General features: G+C 39.4%; 1 protein-coding gene across 1 annotated transcript in view; it reads left to right on the forward strand.

Moving 5' to 3' along the window:
• The window catches only part of LOC134653164 (mucin-2), a 173,666-nt gene that overhangs the window by 116,468 nt on the left and 42,747 nt on the right, over window positions 1-14,451 (forward strand). The window contains exons 11-19 of the mRNA XM_063508513.1: window positions 306-412; window positions 877-999; window positions 1,461-1,660; window positions 2,972-3,065; window positions 3,455-3,584; window positions 3,766-3,882; window positions 4,156-4,371; window positions 4,647-4,796; window positions 4,878-5,241. Coding sequence (XP_063364583.1) covers window positions 306-412; window positions 877-999; window positions 1,461-1,660; window positions 2,972-3,065; window positions 3,455-3,584; window positions 3,766-3,882; window positions 4,156-4,371; window positions 4,647-4,796; window positions 4,878-5,241 — 1,501 coding nt within the window. The remainder of the gene's footprint in view (window positions 1-305; window positions 413-876; window positions 1,000-1,460; window positions 1,661-2,971; window positions 3,066-3,454; window positions 3,585-3,765; window positions 3,883-4,155; window positions 4,372-4,646; window positions 4,797-4,877; window positions 5,242-14,451) is intronic.

Genomic DNA, 14,451 nt, shown 5'->3' on the forward strand with positions numbered 1-14,451 from the left:
CGTTGAGCAGAGGACGTTGGAAATATGTAAGCCAAATGCCCCGGCTTGCCTATGGATATGTTTGACGCGCCGCCACTGGTAGGTATGCCGTGTGGTAGTTAAAGCGACATGGTTCTATAGTGGTCTAGAACTCAAATTGCTTAACTGTACCTGCGTATTATTCTAACAAACGTATTTGTTAAAAATATTGAGTCGCATACAGATTACCTTATTCTTTAGATTATTAAAGGCCTTAATAAGACACCACTAAAGCTTACGACTTTTTTTTTTTACCTTTTCCAAATTTTGTTGTTGTTAACTTCCAGGGCGAAGACCAACAACAGGAAGAGCGCCACACCCTCGGTCAAGAGCACCACGCCCACATGGAACATCGTTACCCCGGAGCCACCAACTACCCCCGACCCAGGATCAGGTAAACCAAAGAGTGCTTAGAAAGTTATTGTCATAAGTCACCGATTTAAACTTTCAGGATTTATACACATTATTAACCTTTTAACCGCCAGCAATTTTTGATCGAGCGTGCTCGTGTCGCCACCGACAGTAATTGTACCACGCAGAGTGTTGGCATAGTTACGGGAGTTATAAATGTGCTGTAAAAACCATATCAGATCTTTGTCTTGTTTATCAGACTGTGGCGAAATGAGCTGGATATGTAATGTCTTATATATCAGACTCTGGCGGTTAAAGGGTTAAATTGTACAACGAAACTTAATCGCGTATCCAAGTTTTAAGATTTAAGATTCACATCGTTTGAATGATCCTGATTATTAGAATCCTGCGATTGAATCACTTTTAGTTACGGTATGCAAAGTTGCTTCAAGAAAACCACATGCGCCTGCTATAAACAACTCACTTAAATTCCTTTTTATTTAACAGACTTCAAGTGCACGGACGAGGGCTTCTTCCAGCATCCGCGCGACTGCAAGAAGTACTTCTGGTGCCTCGACTCCGGCCCGTCTAACCTCGGCATCGTGGCCCATCAGTTCACCTGCCCTTCTGGTAAGATTTCGGTCATTATTCTACTTCCAAACCATTGTTCGAGCCTCGACTCGTACTTATAAATGAAATGAATATGTTTATTTATTTACCAGTTGCTCTTGACTGAATAAAAACATTTCGAGGAGATGTGCATACATCTGCAAAGAAATTTAAAGGCGAATGTGAGTCTTTAATCCGCATTAGGCTAGTGTTACTTGATTAAAACATGATAAATCCTCTTGTGAGAGGATAACTTTGTATATTTTCATCAAAATTCCCAAAATGCGAGCTATGAGGATTCAGACGCTGAGGGCATCCCGTCCCCCCTTCCCCCCCCCCCCTCAGCTCACGTGCTCTTCGAAGCTCACGTGCGTAATAAAAACTACACTAGCTATTTTTTTGTCTAACTTGAGTAGTGGCTATTATAACTTGAACAAAATGGCTATTAAAACAACTCTTAAAACAAACAACACCATCTCCAGGTCTCTTCTTCAACAAGGCCGCGGACTCATGCGACTTCGCTCGCAACGTGCTCTGCAAGAAACCCACGACAACCACCAAGGCCCCCACCACCAAAGCGGCAACCACCGAAGCCACCACCACAAGGAAGCCTATCAAGCTGAGCACTAAGAGCTCCGCGCTGTTCAGGACCACGACAACAACTACCACGCCTGAGCCCGAGGTATTTTTAAAGAATTTCATAATTTTTTCTACTGCCGTACTTTTAAACTGTTTATACGACAACGGTTTCACTCACTTGAATTTTTAGTCGCTATTGGCGACATGTTTCGGGCCCTTCGGGGGTCCATCTTCAGGCTCGAATGCTCGCAGCGACTGCAACTCGTGTACATGTCGCCAATAGCGACTAAAAATTCAAGTGAGTGAAACCGTTGTCGTATAAGTAAACAGTTTAAAATATGTCTCACGAAAGTTTAATATCCCGTACTTTTATTTGTCATTTAAAGGGTCGTGCACTCACCTTTAAAACCCTACCTTATAGTTGTCAAGACAAGTCTTTAGTCTATTCCCCAAAAAAGAATTTGTGCATACACGCAGTATCTTTTTGGCGATTTTACGATACTTCGTGTAATGACCACTTAAAAAATATTGAATGAAATACAGTGTTGCCAACCTTATTTTAAATGTCATCTCTGACAAATAAGTGAACCATAGACATGTTTTCTTTTAATTTCATTCATTCATTCATTCTTTTCCCGCCCGTACCCTTAATTTTTGCTACTTCTTGAATTAAAAATATTTGTTAAATTTACAATTTTATTTCAAAGTAAGTGCTTGGTCGTAGAAAAACTATTGTATGCAACGTTGTTTAACTGAGTCAAAAAATACTCGTGGCGCCTTTATTAACAATTTTTGGCTTCGCCTGAAATTGTTACTCACGCCACTCGCCTTTTTTGACCTCTCTTAAACAACGGTTGCATAAAATACTATTTTAGAACTAAGTTTTCGTATACAAGAAGAATGACGGCAAAACGAAGGCGCTGTGTTTATGTTTATGGAGCAATGAAAACCGAAGACGTTCAGAATTTTACTGAATTTTCTCTTGGTCATCCCAAATGACCGATAATTAGGGTTAATTTCATAGGTAAAATGAATAAACTATGTAATAGGTATCCCATCAAAAACATAAATGTGAAATGAGAGCCAAGTTCAATATGAAGCACATATACTCGTGCTTCACATTGAACTTGGCGTTGCGTTGTTGTTGACTTCACCGACAAAAGAGTTGAGATCATGGGTGCCAAGTTCAGCGTAGAAAATAATTTTTACAAGGAATCCATTTATTTACTTGGCATATAATTCAAGTTCAAGATAAAATTTTGGAAGATCACGCTTAAGAATCGGGCCGTATTTGGTGCAGTTTCCTTAAATAAATGAGTAAATAAATTCCCTAGATTTCTCTAGCCCTAAAACGTGAATGGGTAGAAAAAGTTTCTTGGTGTTTCATAGTTAAATATGTGTCTTGGTATTTCAGGAGGAATACGAGGATGAGGTAGAAGATTCCGTTGACGTGGACGCCGAAGACCCTAAGGTTATCAAGGAACTTATCGATCTAATCAAGAAAGTTGGTAAGTTTAACTATTATCAATCACATTCATGTTACTGCCACTCCACAATCACTTGTACGCTTCGTGATTGTTGAGTTATTTAGGGTCCTATATAAATTATTGGCTATTCCATGGCGTAAGCAACAACTAATTTAGCTAGGACTGGGTTTTTTCCTACGATTGAAAATCAAAGAAATATACGCTTGTGGACGAAATAGTATGACGGAATTAGCCACATTGACCTTTCCTGGAAGTCGTTCAAACTGTAGGGATGTGAAAACTTTTTATTTGTCACGATCTCTGTGTCCGCAGCTGACACCGATATCTTACCTTTATAAATAAATGGCACACATTAAATGTGTTCTATATTATTCCAAATTTAGTTACCTTTATTGATCGCTTTATTCCAGGTGGTGTCGAACAGTTAGAAAAACAACTGCACCTGTCAGAATCAGGCGGCAGCTCCATCACCACCACGCCCTCATCCTTCAACAAGAACCTGTACAAGAAGGTGCTGGAGAGGACCATCGCCAGGACCAAGTACGTGGAAGGATACCTGTGTTTCTTGATAAGATGTGATAAGTTGATAACACTAAACTAAATTTGACAATTTGCGACACATTATATGAAGCGTTTACAAATTGGTCACCATTAGGTGCGCCTACATTTTATTTTATCTGGATATTTTTATAGCAATTAATTGAAGTGTTTTGCTTATCAGGCAAGGAGGCAACAGCATTTTCGAAAAAGCAGCCCAAAACAGACAGAGAGGACCACAAAACGCAGGTTTAGAGGCGTCTGCTGAAAAGGACAAATTGCTACGGAAGGATAGGCCACAGTATGTACATAAATATAATGATTATACATGACTTTCATGAGGTATTTTTAGTGTTTACTTGATTTTTAACATTATGATTGTCAATGTTAATTTGAAACCAAATGTCAATTTGTATTTTAGCTATGCGTTAAGTGTATTAGGTTTTCTATCCTAAACTGACAAATAACATACATAACTACATACAACTATACTGACATAATTGAAGAAAAGTTCAAGCGACATAGCGATTGGCGCTTTTGAAGATTAGCACTGATATCGCCATTTTTCCCCCAGATACACAACAATCAACCGCGCCCGCGCCGCCACCACCCCCGAACCCGTCGAAGAGTCCGAGTCCGACGAAGAGATCGAAGTGAGGCCGAGCCGCGCGCGCACCCCGGAGGCCGAGGCCGGCGCCGCGCGCCCGCTGCAGTACGTCAACATCAGGAGGGCGCGCCCCAGCGTGTCCACTTCGGATACCGCTGATGCGGTATCATCAGCGGTATCAAGGTATGTTTACATAAATAATAATAAATAATAATGATGTTTACATACCTATTCAGAATCTTTCAAGAGTCCAAGGATCCAGGTGCGGTAGTTAATCATGCTGTAAACATTTGTAATTACGGCCTTTTAAGAGAGAGCTACGGATGTATTGACCGTATTAATGCATCAATTTAGGATACTGAGGTGTCACTAGTACCGTTACGATGAAAATTCTTCCTTCCTTATACATATAAGTCAACCGTATAGTACTTGTTACTTAACATGTCTTTTAATTTCAGGAACGCACTTTTCGAACGCCCGGCTTCTTTCGTGACGGTCTCAGAAACGCCTGAATCCCTGGATATTCAAAGTGCAAGGCGAGAGAATATTCCCGAATATGTCACTATCAGGAGACAACGCCCCACTACTGAAGAAGCCACAACTGTCCAGTAAGTATATTATTAATATCTACATGCTTCGTATTACAAAAAACTGGACACACAGTAATAAGTGCCGTTGTTTATTTACAGGTATACAAGTACATTGCGAGAGGAAGATTCACAAGAGACAATTTTAGAAAAAGAAATCTCGTCTCCACCATCTCAAGCACAGCCGCAGTACACGTCCATAGTGAGAGCTCGTTCCACCACCTCCCCTCCCCTGGAAGAGTCCGAGAGCCCCGAACCTACTACTGTCCTTTCGCTCCAATTATCTTCCTTACTAAACACCCCCGAAGAGACTCCTGAGCCTGAAGCCCCGACGACAGTTGTCACGGATCCCCCGACGACAACTACTACGACAGCGGCGCCGAGCGCGCCCACACGCCGCACCATCCTCCGCCGCCGCGGTTCCACCACCACCACTACCTCTACCGCAGCCCCCTCCACCACCCAGGTGAGTTCCAGGAATTATTCTTTCGTCCGCCGCCGCCGGCCTTTAGCGAGACCCAACGAAATCACTTCGGACTCGGATGAAACCGCTGAGCTGTCTAGAAAAATCAGGTCGACCACGCCTGACAGCCGGGAGATCGGAGGTACTAGGGTCAATGGAGAGACTGGGCGTAGGTTTAGAAGTAGGCTTCAACCTTCAACCGATGACTCAGTCCCGGCTGAAGCGTCTGCTGTACCGCGAGGGCAATTCAGGCCTCGTTTAAATCGGGAGGAGTTGATTTCGTTAACTCCTATAGATATTTACAGTGACATAGAAGCTCCAGTGTCTGCACCCAAGCCGAGTTTTGCTCCCAGGCGCTTCCGGGGAAGAACATCTACCACCGTGGCCGATAAAGCTGAGGACAGTGAAGTATCCGCCGCTACACTCGATATTAGGCCGAGCATATTACCTAGGGGTCGAGGCAGGTTTTCTGGAAGCACTACCACTGAAAGCATAGAACCCAGCACAAGTGAAGCCTCATTAGTGGCACGACGCCCAGCGTTTACAAAATTCACGCCTCGCCCGTTTACTAGATCGACTACCGCGTCTAGACCAGATGATGAGCAAGTTGAAGAAGAGGTTGGTGAAGAAGTAACTAGAAAAATCCAACCCAGGTTGCCATTTGGCAGAGTGAGACCATCGACGTCCACTCCTCTACCAACATTCCAGGCTAGGAAAGTATCGTTCCCGTCTCGTCAATCTACTACTCCGCGAATACTGACTAGTGACATTGACGAGGAGGAGCAAGATAAACATGAAGATATCACGCTCTCTGAAAGTGCTCTGAGTGAAACAGAGCATGAAGAAAATCTTAACGAGGAAATTGATGAAACTCCTCCTAAGCGTATTGTCATTAAGCGTCTCAGAACACCCAGCAGTTCTACAACTGAGAGTCCAATTTCTACAGAAACTATTCCAATTAATGATTCGGGCAAAAGGAAATTTAGAGTAATTCGACGAAGACCAACTTCTACAGCTGCTCCCGAAGAACCTAGTGAGGCTCCCACTGAACCAACAAGAAATAAAATTCGTAAGGTAATTCGAAAAAAGATAAGACCAATTGAGGATGAGCCCGAAATTTTAGCTAAATCTATAGGTTCTCTAAACGCAGTTAATAAAGAAAGTTCAACAGAAATTGTAACTAACTACGGAGAAAAAACAAAAACTTCAATAATTTCTATAACAACCGAGGCGCCTTCTTCCACCACTCCAGAGCTAGAAAAGGAGATAGATGAACTAATTATTGAAAATGAAAATAACAGCAATAATGAAACGAACAAAGAAAACGATACAAATGCCGAAGAAAATAGCACTGAGAACCCACAAACAAACCAAAGCAATATCAAGGAAGAAACGACTGAAAAACCCGCCGATGAACCTAATATTGAAGCAAAGCCTGAAGTTTCACTAGAAACAAGCCAAAGAGAAATTAATTTATCAGAAGCAGAAAAAGAGAATCAAGCGTCACTTGAGCCCTCTAGTGAACAACCACCAGTAACCGAGGTAGAGGAATCCTCACCTGAAACAACACCAAGTACGACCACAACACAGACAACTTCGCCTTCATCACGTTCAAGGGCACCTTACCGACCACTTAAACGAGTGTTCACTTCCACAACTGAATCAACTTCTGCGCCAAGCAGTAGAACTTTTAGCCGTAAATTCAACCCTGGAGTCTATACTAGCCCGGCTACTGTCGATAAAGATGCCTTTAAACCTGGCACTAGAAGACCGTTTTCGTCGAGGACCTTCACTAGGCGTCCCTTCACTACATCCAGTACAACTCCAGAACCAGAAGAAGAATACTCTGAAGAAATCTTGGAAGAAGAACCTGAGAACGAACTGGTGTTTGTTCCACCGAGCAAATTGTTTACCAGAAAACCTGAATTTAACGATGAAGACTTAGAAGATTCAGGCGACGTCTCTGAAGATGAAACTTCTGAAGAACAAAAACCTAATTTGACTTCTAGGAAACCATTCGGGCCACGAGTAGTTAACTCAAATACCTTTAGGACTTCTACGTCCACTACAGAACTACCTAAACGATTAAGCGGTTCTCAAAATAGGACTTCAATATACAATAGAGCAAGCCCAAACAAACCTGTTGATCCAAAAGCAAAACGAGTACAGAATGTACCAGTTGCATATAATAGACCAACCGCAGCTCCAGTGACTGAAACAAGCATCGCTAATGAAGCATCAGAAACCACAAGTGAAAATACTGAAGAAACCACTACAAATATATTCAGTGATGACTTTGATATGAGCACTGGCGATGATTATCTATCGATGACTGAAGGTCCTGGCACAACATTAAGTGATGAGACTCTATCTACCAACACCCTTAAGACTGAAACGGCTACAACAGAAATGGAAATAAATGATAGTACTGATGATTATTTAGAGAATACAGAACAAACAACTAACTACCCTAGCACTCGTGATACCACGTTTAACGCACAAACTGAAACAGAAGATGATGACCGCACTACAGAGGTGACTACAGAATCTATTGCCGAAACTACGCCTGTACCTACAGTTCCACCAGTTATAAAAACTCAATTCAACAAACTGTTCTCAGTAAGCCGCGTTGTAGAAGTATCATCAAAATTAGATAAACATCGTTTGAATAAAAACAACGAAACACGGCTTATTGAAGAAGGCAAAATTATGGTCGAGAAAAAGCCAGTGGTAGACAAAATTGGTGAGGTAAGTAGGTACAGCCTCATCAAAATTTTTGAAGACGAAATCCCAATTTATCTAACTAAATATGGACACACATATCCCGTCGAAAATCCACCGGACAATCCGATTCGGATCGATGAAGGCCGTAATGCCAGAGCTCTGAGCAATTTTGCTGATGGACCTAAAGAGAACCTCGTTGCTTCTGAAAGCATCAACGAAGCATACAGACATGTCACTAAAGAAGCTAATAAGCCAAGTAGTGAAGTCCCGAAACACACTGTAGAGCATATACAAAGCGATGATTTTTTGAGTTACATTAATAATGATAATAAAACAGACAAAAGCAGCGAGAACACTTATCCTCAGTGGCAATTTGTGCCAGCTGCTTATGAAAACGAGCAAAATAAACTAAACAAAGCAGCCAAGAGCTTTGAAATAGTTACACCTCGAAGCATGCTGACTGATCCATCTACTTTACCTTTAGAGGCGCTATTTAAGACCGAAGTTCCAGTCATGGCTAGAAGGATGAACAATGACCAGGCCTCTCAACCTTTTGTTGTATACTCAGCATCGGTGCCCTCACAAAAAGATGCGAATAACGATAAAGTGGATGTGCTAAAGCCAGAAGTTGGTCGCAGTATAATAACTTTTGCTAAAGGGCAAGAATTCCAAGGTACGTCTGTTGATCAATCGACAGTTCAATACCCGGTTAATATTACAATTTTATCACAAACGTCTGACAGCCCATCATCCACCACAATAACGTCGACTACGTCCACAACAGAGACCGTGAATACAAGCCCTATTATTGACTTACTCACGACACCTGCGCCAACAACTTTGACAACTGAAGCACAGACAGTTACGACAACGGAAATACCATCAACAACCGAGACTATACCTGATGAAATCACGACTGTCAAAATATCTCCCTTAGACGCGAAACGGAAATTTGCTTTCCCTCGTAGACCTATCGTTAAACCTTCAAATTTCACTAGACCTAGTCCAACCCCGCGTGTTTCTAAAAAGATAAATGCTACCGTAGTCTCTAATAGCCTAAAGTCTAATAAAACGTCTGGATTCAACCCGACCAAATCCCGATTTACTGCTAACAGAGCTCAAAATGTTCCCGTTGACTTTAGAAAGAAATCGAACACCACTAAAATAGCACCTAAAGCTGCAACCAAAACGTTTACCACAGAAGCACCTAGAACGACAACTGAGAGAAAACTATATTTCAAGCCGATAAGGCCTATTAGTGTGCGGCCAGCATTCGTGCCACGAAAAAGTACAACGCCAAAGGTCAGTGAAAACACCTAAATGGGGTACCCTTACCGTAGTTTTAGACTAGTGCATGTTCCCGTTGAGTCTGGTTCTCTGGCCATAGTAACCCGATGACTGATATTATCAATAACATTCAACTCCGATTCTCAGAGCATGGTTCCCCGAGTCCGAAGTTGAAAGGGTTAATAAAATTCAAATTAACTTTTCAAGGTTTGTTAACCTTGTATTTATCTGCTACTCATTGGCTTTATGTTTTGTATATAGAACTTTAGAAACTTGACAGTTTCGTTGTAGTCATATTTTTTAGAGATTCATAGCTTTAAATTAGGATTATGGAAGTTTTTCTATACCAAAAAATGTATATTATAATTTGTTAGTTTGTTTTGGTATATCGAAGACTTTCAAATACAAATTGTCGTAGGTTATATTGTAATGTAGTTATTTAATGTTTTGTAACGATAATAATGTTGCCGTAACGTTACCAATTATTTAAAATTTAAATGTACATAGGTACTGTACTCGAGTTAGGACCGAGCATTGTATTCACGATGTGTATTTTTGTATTGTAACATTCAAAAAGCGATAAAGGTTTGTAATAAAGTATAAGTAAACACAAATTTATATTATTTTCGTGTTTGAAAGTATGTTATCACGTTATGTATTACCCAGTTGCACCTTTCCAAATTATTTACACCTCATGCGCTAAGCATGACGCTTTAAAAGCTTTTAGTCTTAAAGTTTCGTTTATATTTATCTATATCTATGTCTATATTTGTGTTGGTGCGTGTTGAAGACTGGCGGGTCATGCCAATAAGGTAAGTGGACTTTTATATATTTACTCGACTACTTCACAATCTCACTAAAGAGCAATTTAATTCTTTGTTGCATTCTTCAATATCCTAATTGTTTGAAGCATCTAACGGTTCTTCTTAATATAATGTCGTATTATGCTATTTCTTATAGGCTCCAAACAATGGCTGGAGATTTTGTGAAGACAATTCAAACATGTCAAAGGTTTTTTCCCATTAATGGGTAAATTGAAGCCATTGTTGCTTGTTAGTTTTCAGTTTCTTGCAATATTTTGTTAGGTAGGTACTCTAGGTACTTATTCTATGCATTAACTTATGATTTTATTTAAATATCATAGAGACGTATACGGCTATGATTATCAGTATCACACATAAATAAACACTGTTATACATACTAATAATAATCTATGAAACAATCCTACAGAACGTCGTAATTTGGTTTTTATCCGAACATTATTAAGAATCCCGCGAAGACTTCATCACGAGATGAAAGTTGACTTAATGATTATCAGATAATCTCTATATCGGCTTTCCAATCAGTCATCCGAATACGGATATTACGGAGGGCACGACAGTGTTACATAACGCCAGCCATATGTGGTGTGCGGACATGGGCCAGTGCAAGTTATGTCACTAGGTTTCAAATCGATTAATAATGTATGCTTGGGAAAAATCGTTCAAATATTGAACATCATAGGTAATGACACTAACGGGTGGCAAAATGTATTTAGAAACTTAAACGTGTGCCTCTAAATACAGTGCTAATGTCTCACTCCCTGTGTTCATACCCATTGATGAGACAACACGGTCGAACAATATTTTCTTTTTGTTTTTCTTTGAATAACTTCCTGTCACGGGCATAATAAGTTAGCCTCTCGAAGAAGAATAATGAAATAGTTCGCTCCTAAGTTAAAATCAACGATAAGTCTCTCTAGAGATGTATGTGAATTATGTGCTATTTATTACACGCTAAATGAATTCGAACATGTCAAGAAATATGAGTACCGTACGAACAGGTTACGCTTTTCTCTTGTTTTCTCTACACAAAGTTCATGACACTACCGTTAACATCTAAGTACTTAATGTCACTAGCTTTCGCTGCTTGCCAACATGGGTAACATTAGACAATAAACTTTATGTACAGTCGACGTCAAATATATGTTTACACTTTTGCACCTTACTCCTCATTAAGACGAAAAATGTAAACATATCGGTGACGTCGACTGTACTTACCATAGCGTTTATAGGATAGATTCGAGTTAACGAGTTTTGAGGTACCTAATCACATTTAAAAAAAACAAGAATTCGTGAAATGTACCTATAATTGTGTATTTTTATTTGGAACAACATGTTTAATAGGTATTTAAATCAGTAAAATATTATGAATATAGATATAGAGGTATAAACATCTCTTATTTATTATCAGTGGTTGTTAGACATTTCTTATGGTTGCCACAAAAAGAAAAAACAAAAATGATAATAAATAAGTTCAAATATAAATAGATCTCATACTATAATACTACATTTATTTTATTTTATGTTTTTACTTCGACGTCACCGGCCAGGTTCTATATACATGTGTGTATAGGTATTATTACATAGGTACTTTACAAAATCTCATTGAAATTAAAACTACAGTCATTTAACTAAAACAAAACGTATCAGTAATAGGGAATATTACGCGAAAGTCTGCGTAGGGGGCGCCACATCAACAACAAGTAAACAATCTAAGGGTCCACCGCAAACAAGAGAGTCGACATTTTGTTATCTAACCTCTCTATCACTCTTGCATATTCGAGCGACAAAGAGGCAGATAGCCGAGTTTCGATTTCGCCTTTCCCGGTAGGCCCTTTGTAAGCAAACCGCCTTGATGTATCAATGTCATATTTGATTGTCTGTGAAAACTTGTCAAAAAACAGTTTAAGGTACAGTATGTATAAGTTACTCTATGGTATACTTAAGTCACTAGTGCTGCACTCTGGCGGAAAAACATTGCAGTAATACTCCCTATTCTACTTTACCTTAGATATACACAAACGCGAACGTTTGTTAAAATTATAATTCTGTATAGACTAGTACAACCTAACACACATACCTACTTAATTATACTTAAATTACATAACCTTATTTTTAAAAAAACTTTTTGAAAGTAAATTAAGACATACATGTTATATGTAGTACGAACATGGCAAATAACTAGGTATATTTATTTAATTACGCAAAAACATGGGAAGAGTCGAGGTCAAAAGAGCGAAAATTATAGTTCATTGCATAAGATATTTGATATACGATGAATTCACGCCAGTAGGGGCAGTAGGTTATTAAATCATTAAAAGGGGCGATTTTGTAATAATATTTAATGATTCTATACCGCAGCTTAAAACTGATATTAATTTCATTATAGGCAAAGGTCAAACTTCTAATTTTGTTAAATTGTTACCTATATATTCCGCTGGTATTTTTAATTTTGATTTACCTAAAATTATGACATTAAACAGAAAAATATTGGATGATTAACTTGTAAATAATGATTTAAGGCATTTACCTCGCCATGTACATTCGTGTATTGTGGAATAAAGGTAAAAAAAATTGTATATATTTTAATTTAAATTCGCATTACGAGTATAGAACGCATTAGTTAAATTCATATAAGTTAGCAATGACCCACATACTAGCTAAGCCATATATGAGCCCTGACGCTCGCCCTTCACTTCAGATGACAATTCAGACCAAACTGACTTAAGACCGGGCCAAATTGTGAGAAAATTCCGAGCCATTTATGAAGACATTATGTAGCCATGCTCGCGATTATAAATACCAGAGCATAAACTGGAGCGGTGAAATCAATTTCTTACATTACGATTAAGTCCCGGGTTTTATAGGCATTTGTTGCACACCTTTTGAAGTAATTTTACTTGAATAGTGCGGTAAAATCAGTTCTCTAGAGGTCTAGGCAAAATGACAATCGTACATCAACAAACATACATACATACATTTTTTGTACAAAGTGTTCGGTTGTCTATCATTTTTATTTGTCTACTCTCAATTGCTCAAAGGTTGACTGGATTATTTTATAGGGATAATTTCGCCTTTGGACATTGTAAACTTTCTTTTTAATTGTATCTTAATCTGTCTTATGTACAATAAAGTGTACATAACATACATACATAACAAACGCCAAACGAAAAGAAAAAACATGACATGTGTATGGGATGACAGGTGCTACAAAAAGTCACGTGACTATTTCAATACACTAGATAAGTTTCTATCAACGGTTCTTATCTTATCTTATCTTGGCTACGGCCCCAGATCTTATAGACATAGAGGATATGTAAAGCGAAAATAGGCGAGATCAAAAAGTCGATTTCAAGAGGTTTTAGATCAAGACTAGTGTTGATGTTTAGGGAACTCACTGTACTTTTTTCGGTCGATATTCTTACTCGTAAGTATTACTTTATTGCGATTCAAACCTCCCATGAATGGAATTGTTTCCTAGAGCAGATAGAAAGCTAAAGGTCTATCTCTCCAGGCGTAGAAAGTTGTTACTGGCAATATACATTAGGTACGTCGATACTTACTTCATTGACTATAATTTTCTTTAATATAGACGGTGACATATCACGAGTCCCGCGCATCCGAGGATCACGACCCGCACGACGGATCCCGTCTCATTGCATATAATACAACAGCACCATATCTATTTGACCGCTGATAGACCGTATTTCGTTGCATTAAAGCTTACATATCGTCAGCTAATTTTGTAGTGTGTGATGATTCTCTATTGCTAACTGCAAGCTCAGACTAGCCAGTTACTTATGGCCTCAAGGTACGTAAAATGTACACGAATTTAGAGATCACAGATATACTGGTTTTCTCAGGTAACTTGATGGGATGTATCATGCCCTGACAAATGTACCAGCAAGCTCATTAGTATTATCTGAAGGCCTACCGCGAACCACGTTCGACGTGTTGCCTCCCTGTCACACTTACGTACGAAATTACAAGTGCGACAGAGATGCAACACGTCGAACGTGGTTCGCGGTAGGCCCTCTGAGCTTTGATCCTAGAGCGCTTGCGCAAATATGGTGATGAAGCTGTTGTGTGCGTATAATGTGTTGTGTGTGTATTTGACACTGCACAGATTCGTTAAGGTGACAGTCCATTTCCAACCGCAGCTGCACTACTGTTCATTTTACTATGGAAATTGACAGTAATAGCGACGCGTTCAGTACCAGTAGTGCAGCTGCGATCAGAAATGGAATGTTACCCTTACATTCAGCCTTTACTACATATTATTCCACTAGTTGAGATGCTGTGTCAGAATTTAATGCAAATTCAATATTAATGCATTACACTCATCAATAGAATTCCATGACCCCGATTCTGGGCCCGATTC

Source organism: Cydia amplana, chromosome 12 (genome assembly GCF_948474715.1).
Source record: "Cydia amplana chromosome 12, ilCydAmpl1.1, whole genome shotgun sequence".
NCBI lineage: Eukaryota > Metazoa > Arthropoda > Insecta > Lepidoptera > Tortricidae > Cydia > Cydia amplana.